The following is a 22,745-nucleotide window of genomic DNA, read 5'->3' as shown; positions in this document are numbered from 1 at the left end:
CCTCGTGCTTCCGGGGACGGACCCGGCGGCTAACCACCAATGAAAAATCGAGCGGTGTTTGTCGTCACCGAGCATAGCAACCCAGGCACTTTTTCCCTCCTGGCAGCCGCGCCCGGGAAGAGGGAAGGGGGCGGGGTCATTCGGCCGGGTCTCGTCTCGTGCCAGGCAGCGCCGCCGGCACCATGCAGCGGCAGCCCGCGCGCGCTGTGTGCAGCCCCTGTGCAGCTCTGGCTCTGGCCCTGGCCCTCCTGTGCACGGGCCCCTGGCTCGCTGCCGCCCTTGCCCCGTGGGGACAGGAAGCTCAGTGCGAAGGTGAGCGGGGCAGGGGGAGCGGGGGCCGCTTGCCTTACTGCACCGTGTGCTGCTGCAGCTGCCCTGGGCATCGCCCCCGTGCTATAAATAGCTGCGTCCCCATGGCTGCTGTCCTCTGCGTGGCTGCGCAGACGCAGAAGGTGTTTCATTAACAAATGTAACAGTCACCGTCCGCGTGTGAGCGAGCGGGGGGGTGAGAGCCCTCCCCCTCGAACTGCTTAATCCACAGTGGAAAGTGCAACCCCATGCATGGCCTAGATCCCCGCCCCTTTAAAGTGCTTTGCAAACATTGATTCCTCCCAGCTCCCCTGGTGCAGATCTGCCTCCGCTGGTTTGAATCTGAGCAGTCAGGCTAGTGTTAAAGAGGATATGGGGCGGGCTACGCTGACTGGCTCCTACTCACTTGATTTTTGGAAGTGTTTAGCCAAACAGCCCATGGAAGTAAAGTGGGAGCTACCTGTGCTCGCTCAGCAACTTTGGAAATCAGGTCAGACGTGGCAGACAGACTGGTGTCTTACACAAAGGTCCCTTGTCTTCTCTCCTGTTGCTCTAGAGCAGTGATTTTTGAATGCTGCTTGCATAATTATGCTTCAGTGTCACTGACAAATGGTAGTGACTGCGATCCCAGGGGAGCCAGCTGAGGTCACTCAGGGTGAACTGCAAAGAATGGGGCAGGCAAGCCCCAAAACTGATGGATAGTCCAATAGTTAGATTTGCCAAGCCAGCACAAAGCAGCTTCTATTGTACCTCACTGGTTACTCGGAAATCAACAACACAGTTCCCTTAAAGTAACCCAGCCTCAGGCATCCACCTAGACCAGTGGTCCCCAATACGTCCTGGCCCCCGGGAGAGCACCCACTGAAATGCTGCGGCAGGGACGCCTCTCGATGACGACACTTGTCGCCAAGTGATGTCATCGAGAGGCGTCGCCCCCGAATTTCGGCGGGGACGCCTCTCGATGATGCTGCTTGCCGTCGACAAGTGACGTCATCGAGAGGCGTTGCTCCCGAATTTCAGCGGGGACGCCTCTCGATGACGTAGCTTGTCGACTGAAAGTGGTGTCATCGAGAGGCGTCGCCACCGCGGCATTTCGGCAGGTGCTCTGACGCCGCTGTGGTCCTTCGGCTGGCACCCGCCAGCCAAAAAGGTTGCAGACCACTGACCTAGACAGTCAAGTTGGGTATGATGATTTCTGAAAATCTTATGTCATCATATAAAAAAGTTTCTACCAATCCCAAAGGTAGAATTACCTCCCAGCCAATTCTTATGAACTAAAATTTATCAAAAAAGAAAGGAGACAGAGTATGGCTAAAAGATCAGTATACATACAGACATGAGTTCAATTCTTGAGGTTCAGATTCATAGCAGAGATGGTGAGCTTTGTAGTTGCAAAGAGTTATTTTAGAATTTAGTCCATAGATTATAGTCCAATATATTCAGGGTGTTCTAGTTTAACTGGGATCTCAGTCTTGCACTCAAACTTCCCATGATGAAGCTTAAGCAGATCTGAGATGACAGGATCAGGACCCAAGGATCTTTTATACAATTTCAGGCCTTTGATTGTTCAGAGTCCCTTGTCTTACAATAAGCAATCAGGGCAACTTTGAAGTAGGTCCATCACCGGTACTTAGCTACATAAATTAACATAAGGCAATTGCTTGTTTTTCCACCATTCACAGATGATTGGCTATACATTTCAAAGACGGATGAATACAACATATCCCATGTTTACAGTTCATTTAAATGCTAAAATGTTCTTTTGATCTCTGAATTTACAGCATAGACAGGGACTGTTTGATTACATTGTTGACCTCTACCAATATATATGTAAATACACAAAAACACAAACATTATCTCCCCATATGTTTTTAAGGGTTGAATTTGAGTCATTCATCCTGCAGGACGCTTAACCCTTTCTTGTCATGCATCACAGGTAGAAATTGAGGTTGGAATTCAGTTGTCAAAATTAAGGCTGCAATTTCATTGAGCCAGGCCTCCATTTATTAGAGGGCTTTTTTATAAGCACTGGTTGCTCTGGCCTGTTACACTTGGCCATTGATGGAAAAATAGAATAAAGAAAACAAAATATTGGCCACCTTTTAGGAATCTCTGCCTGGATCCATGTGGTTCTGTCCATTACACCAGGTTGTGTATCTGCTTGATTTAATGGGCTCAGTGTGAAAGGCTGTAGAAAATACTTCATGTTACAAATATTATTTATAATGAACCCCATAAATATGCTAACCACTGTGCAAATATACAAGACATAGTCTCTGCTTCTCAGAACTCACAATCTTGTGGTCAAGCAACAGGTGAAGGGTAGGGCAGAGGGATAAAACATGCAGTGAAAGTTTTCTTCATGCCTCCTCCCTCCCCACTATGTTAGTTAATGGCTTGTAGAGGGGAGTCTTAAGGAGGGGTTGACAAAGAGCATTTTGAGCATAAAGAGGTAGTGTGGGAAAAGAGGACAAGGGGGTCAAGACTGGTATGTGCACAAGGTGGCAAAAGTTGGAATTGGGGCACAATTGGGACAGTTGTTGACAGTCGTAAAAATAACCCCTCCACCCAGTTAAGCAAGACTCTTTGTGTAACAATGGCAAAAATTCAACTCAGGTCACACATTTTGCCATCATGTCTCTCCTTGCTTGTAGCTTATGAAACTGTGGCTCATCTCTGCCACAGATGTACAATAATATGTGCTAAGTAAAATGTGTAAATAAAATGTTCTGACCTACCATCTGTGGTGGTGTGAATTTTCTTTAAAAGCTCTTACCGCTCACTGTTCAGCCCCTTGTTTCCTCCAGGTCCTGTATTCTAAATGTACACACAATCAGTACATAAACAGTAGATGAATGTTGATATGATGCACACAAAAGCTTTCTCCAGCAGCTTTTCTTCTTGCGGCAAGATGGACATGGTGACACGCCAGTACTGTTAAGCAACAGAAAACAAACATCCGAAGAAGTGGGTATTCACCCACGAAAGCTCATGCTGCAAAATGTCTGTTAGTCTATAAGGTGCCACAGGATTCTTTGCTGCTTTTAGAAAACAAACATAGTTCCCCAGAGCCTATGTGTGTGTGTGAGATGTTTGAGAACACGCTTGATTTAAATGGAATGTGTCAGCTAAAAATTTTAGGCCCGTTTGAATCTTTTTTAAACAAAATCCAAATTGTAAAATGAATAAAAATGTTTTATGCTCTAAACACTTTAAAAACCTCAAATACTGTGAGCCCCAAATGCAGCATTGTATTAGTACATGAGAATTGAGGCCCCGATCCTGCAAACCATTCCCATGCAAAGGACCAAGCCAGTGTGGTTCCACAGAGGCCCAGGGGTTTGCCCATGTGGAGCAGGTTTCAGGATCAAGACCTTAAGTGTTACACTGCAGTGTGATAATAGCATGGTGCTAGTGCATGCCAACCAGAAAGTGAAATTAAGCAATCTAATTTCACAGTCCAAACTGACTAAAAAGCTACAAGTACCATAACTGGTGAAAAGTAAATGGAATTTTAAGAATTCTTTTGTCTTTAACCATCTGAGATGGTAACAGTAGCATAGGCAAAACATTCTTTTAAACATTTTACTTTCAACAAGAAAGTGGCGCACCATTACTTTAATCTCTGGGCTTCTGTAGTAGAACTCAGTGACAAACTTCTCAGTGCTGCCATTCCATTGGCAAGTTAGTACTTCAGAAGGTGCATGGGCAGCTCTGGAGCTGCCCTGATCCTGGGACTTACCTGGCACATGGGGCAGCTACCAAGTAGTTACATTTAAATAAGGAAAGTGGAAGAGATGCCCAGCTTGCAATAGCAATGTATTGTAAGTATTAAAGGCTTAGTGGTGTTGACTCGCCTGCATGGGGGAGGAGGGATGGTCAGGAGAGCATTGGATTGGGACTCAGAAGATCTGGGTTAAATTCCTGGCTCTGCTACAGAATTCCTACATGCCCATGACAAGTCACTCGCTGGGTATGTCTGCACTGCAATTGGAGGTGTGATTGCAGCACACGTAGGCAGACCCAAGCTAGCTAGATCAAAGCTAGCTCGAGTGACAATAGCAGAGGAATTGTGGGGCAGCATGTGCAGCGGCTGCTCAAGAATGTACCAGGGGTCCTGGGTGGGTGGGGGTAGGCCATGCTGCTATGGCTTCACTGCTGTTGTTACTCAAGTTGGCTTGGATACCAAGCAGTGAAGCTGCAACAGTGTGGACTAGCTGCTAGAGTCACCAGGGTCCCAGGTGGGCTCATACACCTTGTGCTGCAGTGGCTTCACTGCTCTTGTTATTCAATCAAAGCAGGCTCAGGTATGTCTACACCTGCTGCAATCATACCTCCCCAGTGCAGCATAGTCAGACCCTAAGATTCAGTTTCCCCTCTGTAAAATGGACACAGTACTAATTCCCTCTGTCATAGGGTTCTGTGAACTAAAATTCATAAATACTTGGAAGATAGGGTGACCAGATGTCCCAATTTTATAGGGACAGTCTTGATATTTGGGGCTTTTTCTTATATAGGTGCCTATTACCCCGCCACCCCATATCTCGCTTTTTCACCCTTACTATCAGGTCACTCTATTGGAAGATGTTCAGATACTATAATGAACGAGTCATGTGTGTGTCTGAACAGAGATTCAATTTTCATTAAGTCTAGAGAGATCTCACACTGAATCAGGGCCGCCTGGAGGGGGGGCAAGTGGGGCAATTTGCCCCAGGCCCCGGGCTCCGCAGGGGCCCCCAAGAGAATGGGTGAGGCCCCAGCCCCGCCTCCGCCCCCTCCCGGAGCCTTAGTGCATCCAGGAGCATCCCTGAACAGCACCGCAGCGTGGCTTGGCGGGGCCTGAGCTCCACCCCGCTCAGAGCCGCGAGGTAAGGGAGTGGGGCTGCGAGCTCCAGGCTGAGCGGAGGGAGCTCAGGCCTCGCTGGACCTCTCAGCCCCGCCCCCTTACCACGCAGCTCTGAGCTGGGCGGAGCTCAGGAGCCCCACCGGAGCCACGCTGTAGCTGTTCAGGGACGCTCCTGGATGCGGCGCACTGAGGCTCAGGGTGAGGGGAGAGCCGGGGGTAAGAGGCTGGGGCTGGGGCAGGAGGGTTGGATAAGGGGCAGGGAGTCCCAGGGACAGTCAGGGCACAGGGAGGGGGCAGAGGTTATAGTCTACATTTAATTTCAGTGCCATAGGGAGATTCAGGTCAGGGGAGGGTAGCTTCATTTAAAATTAGCCACTGGGGGAGGGATCACATGAGAAGAGCAATATCCTACACCACCTACCTCCTTCCCAACCCTACCAAGGGAGACCCCCCTCTCCCCGCATTCCCTGAGGCTTTAGAGGGGTTAATTCAGTGGTTCACACTCTTTTGTCCTGGTGACCCCTTTCACATAGCAAACCTCTGAGTGCGACACCCTCCTCCCCTTATAAATTGAAAACACTTTTTTATATACTTAACACTATTATAAGTGCTGGAGGCAAAGCGGGGTTTGAGGTGGAGGCTGACAGCTCGTGACCCCCAGTAATAACCTTGTGACCCCCTGAGGGGTCCCGACCCCCAATTTGAGAACCCCTGGGTTAATTTAATTTTAGCGCCCTGTGTCCATTCACATGCATGTGCTATTTTGAGCATGTCAATTTTCACAACATAGGCTCATCCCAGATTCTGGAACAAGCTCAAATGCTCAGTTCGTGGAGTATGTACATAAGCTATACTAAAGACAAACTCACAGTAACAGTCTCCAGTTTGTGAGGGACCCCATGGAGCCAGTCTCTAGGTAACAGATAAATTCATGGAGGTTAAGTCTATTAATGGCTATTAGCCAGGATGGGTAATGAATGATGTCCCTAGCCTCTGTTTGTCAGAGGGTGGAGATGGATGGCAGGAGAGAGATTACTTGATCATTAACTGTTAGGTTCACTGCCTTGGGGGCACCTGGCAGGATACTGGGCTGGATGGACCTTTGGTTTGACCCAGTATGGCTGTTCTTATGTTCTAACCTAAATGAAACCAAAGTTATGGAAACAGATATGAGTCAAGGAAGCCAGCAGAGTATCAGAAACCTGGAAAAATCTCTGACTAGATGGGCTCAGGCGTTTGGTCACAAGCTGAGGTGGTTCAAAAGTTTTGGATTTTTTTTAAGCAGAATTTTTTATTGTTTCTTTAAACAATCAAAAACAGTAAGCAGCAAATATTTGGCCACCCACTTCTGAAACCCCAAACCATATTCAGGTTTTGGCAGACTAATTTCAGCTTTTCAATTAAAAAAACAACAACAAATTTTGAAGGAAAGCAGACATTGTCCGTTATTTTCTTCTGCTTTTTAAAAACTCCTAGTTTTCTATCCAAAAAAAGTTTTGACGGAAAATATTTGTCCAACCCTTTTAATGAGCTTTAGTGCCTTTTAGCACTAGCTGATTCTGAGAAACCAGTGATACCTTGTAAAGAAGTTTTCTCAAAACTGGGTTTGTGCCGAGATGCGGAAGGTTTATTTTTCCCAGGGCCGCCTGTGGTGGGGGAGCAAGTGGGGCAATTTGCCTGGGCCCCACAGGGGCCCTCACGAGAATATTCCAATTTTTTTTATGGAAGGGCCCCCCAAAATTGCTTTGCCCCAGGCCCCCTGAATCCTCTGGGTGGCCCTGCACTGAATTTCAAGGAGGTAGAGTTTTAGCCAAGAGTTCTGCTGAAATCTGTTAGTTCAACTCCTCAGATGGCAAACTATCAGCACCTGCCTTCAGTATAAACTACTGATGGCAGGCACTGAGCAAAGCAAACATTTCCCAGTCTGCAGCTTGCAGACCTATTTCCTTCCTCAGTAGATAGGCCTGTGGGGGAGATCACACAAGTCACCACAGGCCTGCATAATCTCCAGTCCCCCTCCCAGGAGTGGGAGGCAATTCATGGCATGATTCTTCCCATCTGGCACATTGGCGCTCCACAAATTCAAAGGCCAGACCTGCCAACGAGATGCACTGTTAGCACATCGTGAGCCCCTCTACTGTAGGAATCCAAGCTACTACTGCACTGAAAGCCCAGGGTCAGCCTGAAACGCTGAGATTCAAAGAGCTCCCCTTTGGATTTTAGCAGGCTGGCCTGTACCTGTAGTAAAATCACAGTGATAAAAAAAGCAGAAACATCTGTTAGATATTTAGCTAGGAAGCAAAGACATATATTCAGTGCCCAGCATCAGTGGTATAGTGGTAAAAAAAGCAGGCAAACTAATCTAACCTAACCTCCATATTCCTCAAATGAAAGGCAGGTAACCTCAATTTACCTGAATTTACCCTTGACTGTACTACTGCCAAGCATGCTGCTAGTGCTCAGTAAATAATATATGCTCTAAAATGTCCCTGGGAGGTAAAAGAACCCCTTTTAATTATCTTTTGCATGTGCTGCCTTAATTCCTGGAAAATTAAGCTTGTAGGAGGCTGTGGATGACAGCTGTATCATCACGGTCTGTGCTCTTGTCAGATCGCAGGAGGTAAGCAAGGCAAACTGAGTCAATACTTAGGAAACCCCCAGGGTAAATCCAGATGCTGCAGGAAATGGTGTTGGTGAACCAGTAGGTAGCACTTCCCCCTCTGAAAAGAGAACAAGGAGTCCTTGTGGCACCTTAGAGACTAACAAATTTATTTGGGCATAAGCTTTCTTGGGCTAAAGCCCACTTCATCGGATGCAAGCAGTGGAAAATACAGTAGGAAGATAGATATATAGATATATACAGAGGACATGAAAAAATGGGTGTTGCCATACTAACTATAACGAGAGTAAAGTCAACTGTTGAAAATGGGCCATTCTGATTATCACTACAAAAGTTTTTTTTCTCCTGCTGATAATAGCCCACCTTAACTGATTACTCTCATTATAGTTAGTATGGCAACATCAATTTTTTCATGTCTTCAGTGTATATATATCTCCCTACTGTATTTTCCACTGCATGCATCCGATGAAGTGGGTTTTAGCCCACAAAAGCTTATGCTCAAATAAATTTGTTAATCTCTAAGGTGCCACAAGTACTTCTGTTCTTTTTGCTGATACAGACTAACACGGCTACCACTCTGAAACCTTTCCCCTCTGAGTTTGTACAGAACCAAATTCCTCACTATGGTATTAGGAGCATTGTGCTACTGGAGGTGCTGGCTTTTTAAAGAGATGTAAAACTGAGGTTCTGATCACTTGTGATCATGAAAGTTCTCATGGAAGTTTTTATAAAATTAGGGCTATTAATCTCCCCCCACCCCCGGCTAAATTCCATACAGCGTAGCTACATCCTGCCCAGGTCAGAATACTTTCTTCAGTTTCAGATAGACACAGGGGTCCTCTTCATTTCCTGTCGTAAATGGTTGTGTAGTGTATCTGTTAAACTGCTGCTCCCCAGAGGTGGATGGATTTCAGTGGAGTGATAATTCTCAGAGCACTTTGGATGAAAAATGTGATATAGTTGTAAGGTACAATAACAATATTACATAGAGCTTTTCATCAATAGATCTCAAAGCGTGTTACAAAGGAAGTCATTATCATTATCCCCATTTCAGAGTTGAAATAACTGGGACACAGGGGAAAGTGACTATTAAATACTTTATAAAACCTGCCATTAGTGAATTAGATGCCTTAAAGGTTTTGGTTAATTAATGATAACTTAAATAGGATTTTTTTATGAGCGGAGTGTCCAATGATACTAGATCATCAATCTTGCACAACAGCAATTTAAAAAAAAAAGTATTCATGCAAAGCTTTAGAAGCAAAATCTCTTGAAGGGATGTGTTATTTCCTGTAGGTGGCATGAACATATCATACAATTACCACCCGATAAGTCTTTTGCAGCTTGGAGACTGTTTGGCAGGTAGGTGATTTAGCAGTAAAGCTTTAAGCATTGGCAAAGCTTGGTGCCAAAGGGTTTATTAACCAACATCACTGGGCTTTTTGTTAGGTTTTTACATAACAAACACTTATAAAATTCCCTTTGCTGTTGTCCAAGAGTTGAGTTGTTGCTTTTCTTCTTTTTCCTTGAAAGGACATTGATAGCCTGGTAAGTGGTAACCACACCTCCTTTATAATACACTGAGTAACAAGTTTTAGTCACCAAGATGGAAAAATTCTATTGTCTGACAGCCTGAGACAACCAAAATCCAGACCTGCAACAAGAGTCAATAAATTACTGTCCCCTAGACAAAGCTGCTTTCCTGCTCTGAACAATCCTGGGATAATTGACCAGTGAGTCCAACTGATTTTGTTTGCTTGTAAACAGCACTGATCTGAATAAAATAATCAATGACTTGCTAAATCCCTTCTCTTGCTCCATTCAGTCAGCAGCTCCCTGCCTAATTCTTCACTTTGGAAGGAGCGCACATGGCTAACTACACAAGGCCACCAAGTTATCTTCCATATTTCCATACTTTATAGCTAGACTTGAGACTTTTGAATAAGTTACCATTTAAAAAAAATAACGTTTGTAGCGAATCATCATATTCATGCCCACATTGGATTATCCTCAGGGGCAGATACCAGGATGTTGCAAATAAAATTACATCTGCACTTCACATTAATAAAACAAAAGAACAAATAAGCAGCATGTTCCCCAGATTACCCTACTGGAAACTTCAATAGACTCCATTAAAATCATTCAAGTAGTCACTGGCAGATTCTGCTGGCCTCTGGTAGTTCTTACTAGAGGATCAACTGCCCCAGGAACTAAAAGATTGATTGCTCTGTTCCAAACCTATACCCCAACTCAGCAAAGCATTTAAGCATACACTGGACTTTAAGCAAGTGCTTTACTGAATACGGGTGCTTTGCTGAACTGGATCCCTAGTTAACAGCTGGAACTAGTAGGAACCTACTGAACATTTTCAACTGGAATTTCCTCCAGGGTAGTACCGGTAACTGGTGATGCCAGTACTTACTCTGCAAGTTCAAATATTTGTAACTGATGAAATGATGGGGAAAATCGGCCCCTTTAAATTCATGTTCAGTTTACGTTGTCTGCATGCAGTATTAAAGTCTGGATTTAGGTACCCAGCAGCAGATGCCAAGGTTTGAAAATGTTGGTCTTTCACCTCCCTGGGCCCCCGTTTCCCCACTTATTAAATGGTGCTAATAACATGTCAAAGCAGTGTTGTCAGGCTTAATTAATTAATGTTTATGAAGCATTTTGAGACCCTTGGCTGGAAGGAACTGTATAAATGCCAAAGTATTGTGTTAATGACATAGCTCCAAGATGGGTCATGGGAAATTGCAACAGGGGACACTCCTTGAGTACCTCTTGTTGCTGCATGCAGTACTGCAGGCCTTCTTCTGTGACTGGAGCCCCCTGTATGTTGCTGACCTTTCTTGGTGGGTCTTCAGTGGCTTGGCTCTCTGGTCAGGTCATACAGTCAAAAAGGAACCCCTTCTGGGATAGCAAAAAACCCAACAAACTGTCTGCCCTTGCCAGGGTCTTCAGTTGCAGCTCTAGGGCCTTTAAATTCAGTCCTTTGCTTGGGCTTCTAAACAAGCCTTGTCTTCTTCTCAGGTCTTAGGTCACATCGCCAGTGGCTGGTTAAGGACATCTTTATCCAGATAAACCTGTACTGTTTTGCCCACAGCTTTTAGTATCTGGCTTAGTAACACCTGCTTTTGTTCTTTCTGTACCCACACTGTTGCATGGATGCCATTCAGTATGTTAGGATCATTTTTAATCTTCCTTTTTCCTCCTGGGGAGAGCTCTTTTTAGCTGGGGTCTGGCTGTGGCCGTGCCTTGCAGCCTTTTTGTGTACTAGTATCATCTGAGCTAGGGTGAGGCAGCTCTTAATTTCAACTGTTTGAGGTCCCGGGTGGCTCAAGCTATCATTCAGGGTGCAACCACTACAACTCTTTTCTAAGTGTAACCCACACACCTCCTGGGTGTGATGTTCTGTCCCCTCTAGTGGCACCGAGACCACTTAGAGATTAATGAGACTGCTACAGCCTTAACTAAGGGTATGCGGTGGGTAGCGATCAATCTATCAGGGATCGATATATCGCATGTTGTCTAGACGTGATATATCGATCCCTGAACGCGCTCCCGTCGACTCCGGAACTCCACCAGGGTGAGCGGTGGAAGCAGAGTCAATGGGGGAGCCGCGACCGTCGATCCTGCGCAGTGAGGATGGGAGTTAAGTCGAAATAAGATACTTCGACTTCAGCTACGTTATTCCCGTAGCTGAAGTTGCGTATCTTACATCGACACCACCCCCCACCCAGTGTAGACCAGGCCTAAGAGCCATGTGGCTTTTAGCTCATGCATTAAGCTCCAGTGGTCCCAGGTTCAATCCTGCCCAACGATGACTGGGGTCTGTCAATGTTACATAGGGATGAATCCTTCAGGCTCTCCAGTTCTTTACTTTTATCCATGCTGGACCTGAAGCAAGTTGGATCTTAAGCAAGTTCTGGAGCTTAATCTGCTCCTTCTGCAGCATCAAACACTTGTTCCCTGTGATGGGGTCTGCTTACCCTGCACTAGCCCAGACAGAGTTAAGCCCATGTTATTGACAGTGGAAGTCCCGCCTCCCAGGCAAGACTGGGCATGCTCCAAGTGCTCTAGTAGTATAAAGGGAGGGAGCCCAGCTCATTCTGGGTGGGAGGTTGCAGGGGAAGTGCCTGTGGAGGGCCAGCCACAGCCCCTGACTGCACTAGGAATTGAAGCCGTCCGCAATCTGCCTGCACCCTGATGACTGGAGGAACCCTTGGAGATGACTGGCCCTGCTGAACACAGAGAACCTGACATCTCATGGTAAATCCCAACACAGACACTGGTAGGAAGTGACCCAGGGAGGGTGATGGAGTGGTACCTCCCCCTGGGGAAACTCAGTGTATTTTGGTAGGACCCCCCTGCTGAGTCAGTGGCAAGCTGTTAGGGCCCTGGGTTGGGGCCTGGTGGAGTTGGGTGGGCCTGGGCCCCCCTACTGAGGCTGCCATACCCTATAAGGGGTGCCCCAACACTATAGACTCTGGCTGCTAGGCCATGCTGCCCTATGCAAAAGGGCTGCTTTATAGACTCTGGCTGCTAGGCCATGCTACCCTGCACTGAAGGGCTGCTTTGTAGACTGACCGATGGGCCATGCAACCCTGACCCTAGGGGTGTGTGGACCATCACATTCCCCAATCTCTTTTTTTCAATTCTGGCCAAGTCCTGTTCCCACTGTATAGCCAGAGCTCACATCCTGTCTCTTGAGGAGTACCTCTCTTTGAGTTCTTGCAAGTCCTCAACCCTTTGGGCCTGTAGGATATTGAGTTGAGCCATGACTTCCTCTTTGACACCTGTCTTCTATTTTTCTCCATTCCAGTAGGGGTTGGGTTGTTGAGTAGCTGTAAAGGCTACGGCCATCACAGCAACCTCTATACCCACATGCAGGGGCGGCTCTAGGATTTGCGCCACCCCAAGCAGGGGGGTGCTCTGGCGGTCGCCGGTCCCGCGGCTCCGCTGGACCTGCAGACGTGCCTGCGGAGGGTCCGCTGGTCCCGCGGCTCCGGTGGACCTCCTGCAGGCACGCCTGCGGATGCTCCACCGAAGCCGCAGGACCAGCGGACCCTTCGCAGGCACGTCTGCGGGAGGTCCACCGGAGCCGCGGGACCAGAAGACCCTCCGTAGGCATGCCTGCGGGAGGTCCACCGGAGCCGCTTGCCGCCCTCCCACGGGACGCCGCCCCAAGTGCGTGCTTGGCGTGCTGGGGTCTGGAGCCGGCCCTGCCCACATGCATCTGATGACCTCTTGAAATCCTTTCCCTTGAGTGACCCTTCCTTAACCAAGGTTTTTGTCCAGCGGTTAGAATGCTAGCTGGGAGGCCCAGGTTCAAATGCCTGTTCTGTCATATAGATTTCCTGTCTGACCTTACACAAGTCATTTAGTTTTTCTATGCCTCAGTTCCCCATCCATAAAATGGGGATAACAGCACTTACAGAGCTCAGAGGTGTTGGGAGAATAAATGCATTAAAGACTATAGAGGTGCTGCAGTGTGACACCTAGGAAGTGATACTGGTGATACTGGTGATTCAGTAGGTTGCATTAAAGACTGAGGCAATCAGATACTATGGTAATGGGGGCCAGATGCGTATTTAAAATGGACAGAACACAAAATTTCCTTGTCTTCCCTGGCCAGTCATGGGCAGTATCGTCTCACCTAAACTGATTTTTTTAAAATGGTGATTAAACACAATTAAATTTTCTAGTTGAGATTAGCTTAATCAAACCAAGACCAAAATGCTGACATATTCTGATCTCCTGTTATAATAAAAGACTTAAGGCCAGGGGAGACATCTGGAGCTGACAGGACAAATTCTATTCCTACATATAAAGCTGTTGGCAATACTGGGAGCTAAAATGCTGAAATAAATCTTTGCTTTGTTTGGTTTTTTTAATTCTTCATTTGTTAAAATCTGTAATTTTCTGTTTTTATGAAGTGCTAATGGATCCCTGTTCTTATCCAACCTATTAAAATTCCTTAAGCTTTGCTAGATCCTACTGGGTGGCTTATATATTTTGTTTTCTTATTACAGTGTGTAAAGGATTTTTGGACAGATTTTACAACTCATTAAAAGAAAAACATTCTGACTTCACCATGGCCACCATAGAGAAAGAACTGGTTAACAGCTGCATGGATACAAAAGGAAAAGAACACCGCTTGGTACTAGTCTCTTTTGTCTTTAAGTTCATGATACTTTGAAAAAAAATACTGATTAGATGGTTCTTTGATTAAAATATTGGTTCATCTGCACTGTTATTTAGTATTGAGCTGTAGGGCACTGGTTCAAATCCAGCTACATCAACAGTGGCTGAAAATTATTACCAACTGCTAGCTTACATAAAATAAGTTTGAAGGCTTCCATTTAATTTCAGGTGTATAAGGGCCCACATTAAGACCCTGATCCAACACTCTTTGAAATTAATGGGAATCTTTCCTTTAATTCATTGGGCATTTGATGGGACCCCAAATGCTCCACCCCAATTGGCACTAATTAGCACCCTTTTCAACAGTTTAGCTAAGAGGGCAAGGCAAGGAACTGAGCTGCCCTTTCATTCCTAGAAGTGATCCCTCCAGATCAAAGCAGGTAGGACGATGTGGAAGAGGTTTGCCCTGCTGCCATCCATGATGTACCTATTCTGTGGATAAACAGATTTGTTTCCTGGGTTCAGAGGTAGCACTAATCACAGACCTACATCCTACAGTTGGATGGGGACAACACATTTTTCAAGCCTGTGGTAGGTGCACAGCCTTGAGTAAGTAGAAGAGCTGTCATTGTGCAAGGATGTGGGCTGAGGCTGCGGACACCAAAGGCCATTAGGCCACCCTCCATTTTGGAAGTGGAGGTCTCTGGCCTGCAGAAGAGACAGTGCAGTAGGCTTCAGCCAGCCCCAATCTAACTACTGTTACCTTAGTTGTTAATGCCAAGTTCTCCTGCCATGCCTTAAGGCTGAGTCCTTCACAATTCAGAGGCTTTTCAGCTGTTTCCCAGTGTTCACTGGGGAGAAAAAATGCCCTTCATTCTTCTTTCTGCTCTGCTAAGCTGCCAAGAGATAAGGAGTAGGAGAGGAATCACAGAGCCCCATAGCGAAGAGCTTCTGGGCAGAGCACAATGCTGCAGTGCTATTCAGCACCTCACCAGCCTGGCTTTAGGCTAGTGACAGTTCCGATGACCTCTGTGGTGTCTTTAGCTTTGTTATGCACTGATGGTCTGTATTCTGCCACTTTAAATCTTGAAGGACTGTTGTTTGCAAAGGCTGGCAGCCATTTTGTTTTCAGTTCTTTGAAAACTATTAAATCTCACACACACACACACACACACACACACACACACACACACACTGACTGCATGGTCACACAGTGACATCACTATGTCCTCTCTTGTTTTCTTAGCCTCCTAGAGCCTGGTGGTGGTGACGGTGGTGTTGTTTGTATTCCTGTAGCTTCTACACTGCGTAGGAGCATGTCATGGACCAGGACCCCCACTGTGCTAGGTACCATACAAACCCGGAGCAAAAAGACTGTCCCTGCCCCAACGAGTCAACGGTCTAAATGTAAGACAAGAGACAACAGGTGGATACAGACAGACAGATGGGGGAACACAAGGAGGCAACAAAACAGTCTTAGTCAGTGTGATGGGCAGTGGCCTCAGCACACCAACTGCCTAACCATTCTCATGCTGGATAGTACCCCATACGCCAAGTAGTCCCATTTTCCTCAGTGAGATTATTCAACATGAGTAAGGGTGGCAAAATCTGACCCCTAATACAAAACAAAGATCCTTCTGATTGAAAGTACCGGGTATTAGTTTGCTCTCTGCCTATTGAAAGATGTAACAAAAATAGGCCATTGTTTTCCATCAAATGCACCCCATTCTAAAAGGTGTTATGATGAGATGGAAATGTCCCCTTGGTTTCAAATTATGATTTATTGAGTTAAGAGTGATATAATTCATGTCCTGGAGACAGAATTTTGTATTTTCAATGGCTTATTAATAATAATACTTTGTACAAAATAGTAATCAGAGTAAGAGGAATCTGTTATTTGCACAATAACAGCTTCCAAGCTGCTTCATATAAGGTGTATCTAACACAAACACACATTGTTTTCTGTGAGCTGTGCCAGACCTGCAATATCCCAACATTCCACCAAGCATAACAAAGCATTCATTTAACACACCACCACAGGGAAGGTCCTTCTGTCAAAAGAGGAAGTGGTAGGAGTCTGAGTTTTAGGGTACAATCCTTCAGGGTGCTAAGCATCCTCAAATCCCATCAACTTCAATGGGAGTTGGAGGTATAAAGTACTAAACGTGAACCCCTCAGCAGTTGGCAGGAGCCACTCCCCATTTTGACTTAGTGCTGATGATGTGTCCTGCTTGTTTCAGTGCTATTACATTGGGGCAACAAGCGATGCAGCCACGAAGATCATCAGTGAGGTCAGCCGCCCAATGAGTGCTCATGTGCCTGTGTCGAAGATATGCGAGAAACTGAAGAAGAATGACGTTCAGATCTGTGAGCTCAAATATGGTAGGGCCAGAGTCTGGAGCAAACTGGTGGGCCTAGAGATCTAGTTGCATTCTGTACCTAGTTATCCCCATGTATCCCCATTGGCTCCTGCCTGCATACCACATTTCTATTCATTGTCAAGTGGGATGTAGAAAGGAAAATAAATAGGTTTCTACTCTTTTTGCTTCTAAAAAATTAGGCCAGAAATGCCCTCCCCCAATTAGAAATATCAGGAGCACTAAGTCTTGTCTTCACTATTTTTGCTGGAGAACTCTTTGGCTGGCTTAGGTATGTGGGTGGGCACTCTCTCAGCCCTTACATGAAGGGGCAGTTGTGTTGAACTCTCTAAAGAGAGAGCTTTTTTTGCATGTGTTTTTGTTAAGTAGCTGTTAACAAAAAATGAATCATTTTAAACACGGTGAATTAAAAAACCTCTCTTCTCTCTCTTCAGTTAGGCTGCACGTCCTTCGTGAAACTGATGTTGAATGCTTGCTACTTTCTACTTGTCCATGTAGTTTTCTGTGATAAAACTGAATGCATAATGTAAAAAAACAAGCAAGAAAAAAATCCTTATTTCTGTGTATTAAAAACCTTTTCAGGCCTGTATGCGCCAGGAAAACACAGAAACAAAGCACAATCCCTTTGGTCCTTTCCTTTGCAAGTCACCTTCAATTTGAAGAGCTGGCAGGGTGCTGACCCCATGCCTGTTATCCTTCATTTGTGTTTTAATGTCTCTAACCAGAGGCAAAGGCATCCTGTTGTCTAGCTGAGCAGAACCACTCACATGGCACTCTTGGGTATATTTGCAAGCAATTTTTATGCAGGAATTGGAACGGATGCTAGTCAGGGCTTGAGAAGCTTAGGAAGCCAGTTCCTAAGCCAGTTCCACAAGGAATTAGTCTGCCCACACAAGCCATTTAAAATAAAGTCTCTACTACTGGATGCCAAGCCACAGAGAGGTGGTGAGGAATGGCCAAGGAAATTACTAACTCATGAAAATGCACCTTCTTCCATTCTCTGTACCCAATTCAGCCAGTATTTCCATCCTGCCGTTAGGACACTGAAGTGTCCTGTTCCCTCTCCCCACCCCCGAGAGTTACTCTGACCCAACGTCCACTGTACCAATATGTTGCTAAAGCTCAGAGTCCTTAGGGCATGATGCAAAGCCCCCTGAAAGCAGCATGAGTCCCGCTGTTGGCATCAGTGAGCAGTGTTGTCTAGCTTTGCCAATTCCAGCTGTGAAGGTTTCTACTCAGAATAAGGGCTACTGTTGAGAAGCTGGCCATTTAACAGGCCCAATTCTTTCCCCTGCGCAGTTGTGGGAGCTGTTTCATAGTCTCCAAAGGCACAATTTCTTTTTATTATGAAGTTGAAAATGGTTGGCAATTCTAAAAGAGTAAAATTATCAATTTTTTTAAAGGGTTTTGATTTTATTTTTAAAAGAACATATCATGACTCCGACTCCTCCTCAGAGAGCTACAAAGTGCTCACCAGCGGTCTCTCTCCAGATAGAAGTGAAATACTGTGCTGTTCAACATACTCATAAATGATCCGGAAAAGGGGGTAAACAGTGAGATGGCAAAATTTGCAGACAATAGAAAGTTACTCAAGATAAAACTGACTGCAAAGAGTTACAAAGGGATCTCACTAAGCTGGGCGATTGGGCAACAAAATGGCAGATGAAGTTCAATGCTGATAAATGCATAATGCACATTTGGAAAACCATCCTACCTATACATACAAAATGAGGGGGTCTAAATTAACCGTTGCCATTCAAGAAAGATCTTGGAGTCATCATGGATAGTTCTCTGAAAACATCTGCTCAATGTGCAGTGGTAGACAAAAAAGTTAACAGAATGTTAGGAACCATTAGGAAAGGGATAGATAATATTGCCACCATCACATGCAGTTCAGGTCCCCCGATCTTAAAAAAACAAACAAACCAGAATTTAAGAGGTACAGCTAAGGGCAACAAAAGTGATTATTCGTATGGAATAGGTTCCATATGAGATGAAAAAACAGACTGGGACTGTTCAGCTTGTAAAAGAGATGAGTAAGAGGGGCTATGATAGAAGTCTATGCTATCATGAATGGTGTGGAGAAAGTGAATAGGGAAGTGTTATTTACCCCTTCACAAAACCCACAAACCACCCAATAAAATTAATAGGCAGCAGGTTTAAAACAAACAAAAGTAAGTACTTCTTCACCCGATGCACAGTCAACCTGTGGAACTCGTTGCCAGGGGATGTTGTCTAGGCCAAAACTATAACTGGGTTAAAAGAATGAGAAATTCATGGAGCATAGGTCCATCAATGGCTATTGGACAAGATGGTCAAGGACGCAACTCCAACTCTGGGTGTCCCTAAGCCTCTGATTGCCAGAAGCTGGGACTGGATAACAGGGGATGGATCACTTGATAATTGCCTTCTTCTGGTCATTCCCCCCGAAGCATCTGGCACTGGTCACTGTCAGACAGGATACTGGGCTAGATGGACCATGGGAATGGCTATGATGGGACACACCAATGTTCTTACTTGCCTTAAAAACAAAGATAGGAGTTACATCACTATGTGTAGCAAGGGTCCTGCTGGGTACATGTGTCAGGTGAATAAGGCAGAAAAAATGGTTGCCAAATTTCCTTATATGAGTCCATGTCTTGTTACATGAGGGCCATAAGGCTCTGTGTTGTAGCTCCTTCAAAGATCTAATCACCATCCTTTTTATATAGACTTCATTTTGAGCCACAGAAGGTAGGATATTCAGTAGATAGAGGAAGATCTGTCCTTTTAATCAGATTTGGTCAAAAAACAATTCAAAATTTTGCAAAAATAATGGAAAAATGTTATTGACATTTTGAAAAAAAAAACAATAAAAAGAAAACTGAACAATCTGTAACTGGTTGGAAAAAAACCCAATTGATAGATTTTTGTTCAAAACTCCAATTTTCAATAGTTACAACCATGTACTTCTTATACAAGTGATCACTTTGAGGAGAAAAGTTGAGTCTGATCCTGGGGATACACACTGGGGTAAATCAGGAGTAACACCATTAAAGTCAATGGGGTTTCCACTTTTATATGTGTCTTAATGAGATCAGAATCAGATTTGATAGGCCAGATCCTCAGCTGGTATAAATCAGTGCAATTCTATTGTTTTTCACGTGAACTATGCAGATATACAATAGGTGAGGATCTGGCCCCTTATGTTTAACTTTTTGTCCCTCACTCAACTATCACCTGAGTTATAGGAGATACTTTTGGAACATTTGTAGGAACTGGAATTTTTTTCTTTGGCAGCACAGAAGAGTTGAGGACAAATATGAACTCTCCTGTGGTCTCTAAAGCATGTCTTACATTCTTTGTTTTTGCAGAAAGGAAACTGGACTTAAACTCGGTGGATCTCTCCAAGATGAGAGTGGTTGAGCTGAGGAAGATCCTGGATAGCTGGGGAGAAGTGTGCAGAGCATGCATAGAGAAAACAGACTTTGTGAACTTGATTAAGGAGCTGGCACCTAAGTATATGCTTACAAACCCCAAATCAGACCTTTGATACTTGTGCCAATCTAGTGCTTGCTATGGTAGGTCATTTCTCTGTGCACAAAGAATGACTGACAATGGAATAGCTGGGCTAAAAAACTTATTTGGTTACAACTCACAAGTGCCAAAAAACAGAGTTATTATTAATAATTGCTTATCTAGCACCACAGAAGGGCATAGTACTTTACAGACAAGACAAGGTCACTGCACCAAGGAACATAATATATAAGAATCAAATTGTATTTGTATTGCCATAGCAAATAGAGTCCTCAGCCCCACAGTGCTAACACTGTACACACACATAACAAAAAAATGACCCCTGCCCCAGAGATCTTATACTTTAAAGTAGAAGAGGAGAGACCAAACCCCACCCCCCAAACAAACCCCAAACAGACCTTTAGCTAAACCAGTGTAATGTGTGTAGACAATCTTAGGGCTTGTACGGCTTTCACCATATTGGTTTAAAAACCATTACATATTATTGACAAAATACTATTATTTTCCATGACACAATATATACAGTTATAAGCAATTTGATAATAGTATAACTGCATCCACAGTAGAGGGTTGCATCAGTTTAACTACATTGGTTTCTAAACCAATCTGTTTAAGTCAATACACAAACTGTGTGGAGACCAGCCCTTCTGTCTATTCAAACCTGGCTTGTATTGGTATAGTTTGTAACGCGCAGGTACAACTTGTACATAAATAAGCCATGTTTAAACCAATGCAGTAAGTCCCTGTGCAGAGGCTTGTACCAGTTGAATTGAATTGGTGAAATTTCTGTAGAAAATCTTCTTTGCAACCTCTGCCTCATTCATTACACACCTTTTAACTGCTGCAGTGAATGAGGCAGGGGCCTTACAACCAGCATTGTGTAGTGAATGAGGCTGTTATCTCATCCACTGTCCATCTTGTGCATTTCCAATCCTAGGTTGACACCTTAATATATTCAGGGAAGAGCAATATTTTTATTTAAGGAGTTTGGAAACAGAGAAGTTAGAGGCGGAAAAGGCTATTTGATTATTTAGTGTATTCCTCCTTCTAGTTGAGGTACTCCAGGGGGTCCATAGGCCCTGCTGATTAACTCCTCCCCCTTCCTCCCTCAACTCCTCCCCTTCCCTCCCAGTGCCTCCTGCATGCCACAGAACAGCTGTTCCTCAGCATGAAGGAGGCGCTGGGAGGGAGGGGAAGGAGTGGAGACAAGACACGCTCAGGGTGTGTGTGGAAAGAGGTGGGGCAGAGGTGGAGCGAGGGTAGGAAGAGGTGGGGCCTTGGAGGAAGGGCTGGAGTTGGGGCAGGGCCTGGGGATGAGTTGGGGGAAAAGATTGAGGGTCCAGGAAAAATTGTAAATCAAAATGGGAGTTTCTCGGGTTACTAAAGTTTGAGAACCGCTGCTCTAGAACATTTTAGAAACTTGCAAACAAACCAACCTACCTTTTTGGTCCATTAAAACCAATTCGTTCCTTCTCAGATATTGACACTCTTCAAGTATTTGCAGCTGGCTAGCATGTCCAACTTATTTGCTGCTTGGCCACAACGAGCATATTTTGCTCTTTTAGGATGGAATTTTGGCCCCTAACTCCCTTAGACTCCTTTGAGAATTCCTCAGTTTCCTTCATTCTCTCACATATTTTTATATTGGCCTTCTTGAATTCCCTTAAGGTTGAGTAAAGTTGTAACCACTAATGTTGACAAGAGCGAGTCACCTATATCAAAGAACGATTTGTCCCAAGTTTGTTTGAAGTCATTACTTTACATGTATGCACATAGGCCCCAGACCAGCAAGGCACTTAAGCACATGCTCAATTTTAAGTATGTGAAAAGTCCCATTTGAAATCAATGGAACTATTCACATGCTTTAAAGGTGAAGTAGATCTTAATTGTTTCTTCTGGATTGGGGCTTGAACTGATTATGATTACATAGTTCCAAACTCCAAAAAAAAAAAATTTTTTGCAATATGGAAGTGACCTAATACTCAAAACATTTACATTTCAAAAAAAGAAGGTTTTGTGTACACTGGAGAAAGCTATTTCAGTGCTTATCTTTAGAAGTGTTTGAAATATGGAAGATAGAAGTTACTATGAATTCACTGCCAGATATTTTCATCTGGATTGCATAAATCCCTGCATTTAATTTAAATCCAGTGGTGATTTGCATGATTAATGTTTTATGCTTGCAAAGAATATTTAGGCATTTGGTGCCTTTGAAGACCCAGGAATTAGTGGACCCACATCCTAAATTATGTGGGCCAAAATTCTATTCTTTGATACAGAGACAACGCCCATTGAATTGACAAGGCATTACACCTTTGTTTCCTAGAGAACAGGCTTCATGACTGTCTCCTTTACATGGGTATAAATCAAAAGTAAATTCACTGAAGTCAGTGGAGTTACTCCAGTGTAAACTGCTGTGAGAAAAGAATCAAGTTTGAGATGTCTGCTGTGTGTGTAGTAGGAAAGAACCAGGCTTATACATTAGTAATGACCAAATCTCAAAAGGGATTGAGGTCCAGTTCAGATATGCATCCAGCTGTAGAGGTGTGAAATAACCAGCCATCTGTGATATGGTAACCTTGCAATATGTGGTTTCTCATAAAGTTTATAGTATTTCCTGCTGCAGAATTACCCTTTCACGAGTTATTTGTGTACTTCTGCTTCTTGCTGAAAGAAGGAACTGCAGTGGTGTGTGAAAACTGAATTAAAGAGAATTAAGTAGAATCTTTTTTGAATTTCAGAAATGGTTCAAGTGCAGTTTGACTTATGGATAAAGAATCAGATTGGTTCTTATTACAACAAACCAGTTGTCTATTTTTATTAGAAACCAGCTGGCTGTATCTTAGCTTGCCTATGCTCTAAATTAATGTCAGTCCAGTTTTTGTATGAAAGACAGAATGTAATGTCTACTTTAAAGCAACATTCTGATCTC

General features: G+C 44.5%; 1 protein-coding gene across 4 annotated transcripts; it reads left to right on the top strand.

Moving 5' to 3' along the window:
* Positions 1–159: 159 nt before the first annotated feature.
* On the top strand, positions 160–20,926 carry CDNF (cerebral dopamine neurotrophic factor). 4 transcript variants are annotated; one of them, XM_045031152.1, is made up of 4 exons: positions 160–312; positions 13,808–13,935; positions 16,160–16,301; positions 19,651–20,926. In XM_045031152.1, exons 1-4 carry the CDS (start codon positions 183–185, stop codon positions 19,827–19,829), a joined length of 579 nt encoding a protein of 192 aa, XP_044887087.1. In that variant the 5' UTR covers positions 160–182; the 3' UTR covers positions 19,830–20,926. The 4 variants fall into 4 exon arrangements, with proteins under 4 accessions (XP_044887087.1, XP_044887112.1, XP_044887095.1 ...); XM_045031177.1 differs by lacking the exon at positions 160–312 and adding an exon at positions 7,723–7,775; XM_045031160.1 differs by lacking the exon at positions 160–312 and adding an exon at positions 11,902–12,044.
* Positions 20,927–22,745: the final 1,819 nt, after the last annotated feature.

This window comes from Mauremys mutica, chromosome 1, assembly GCF_020497125.1.
Source record: "Mauremys mutica isolate MM-2020 ecotype Southern chromosome 1, ASM2049712v1, whole genome shotgun sequence".
In the NCBI taxonomy this organism is placed as follows: domain Eukaryota; kingdom Metazoa; phylum Chordata; order Testudines; family Geoemydidae; genus Mauremys; species Mauremys mutica.
The sequence above is the reverse complement of the archived record's forward strand: the minus strand, read 5'-3'. Positions and strand labels throughout refer to the sequence as shown.

Coding starts and splice junctions, on each gene's coding strand:
- CDNF (XM_045031152.1), top strand. CDS start 183: ATGCAGCGGCAGCCCGCGCGCGCTGTGTGCAGCCCCTGTGCAGCTCTG. Junction 13,936..16,159: donor AAGGAAAAGAACACCGCTTG/GTACTAGTCTCT, acceptor TGCTTGTTTCAG/TGCTATTACATTGGGGCAAC. Junction 16,302..19,650: donor GATCTGTGAGCTCAAATATG/GTAGGGCCAGAG, acceptor TTGTTTTTGCAG/AAAGGAAACTGGACTTAAAC.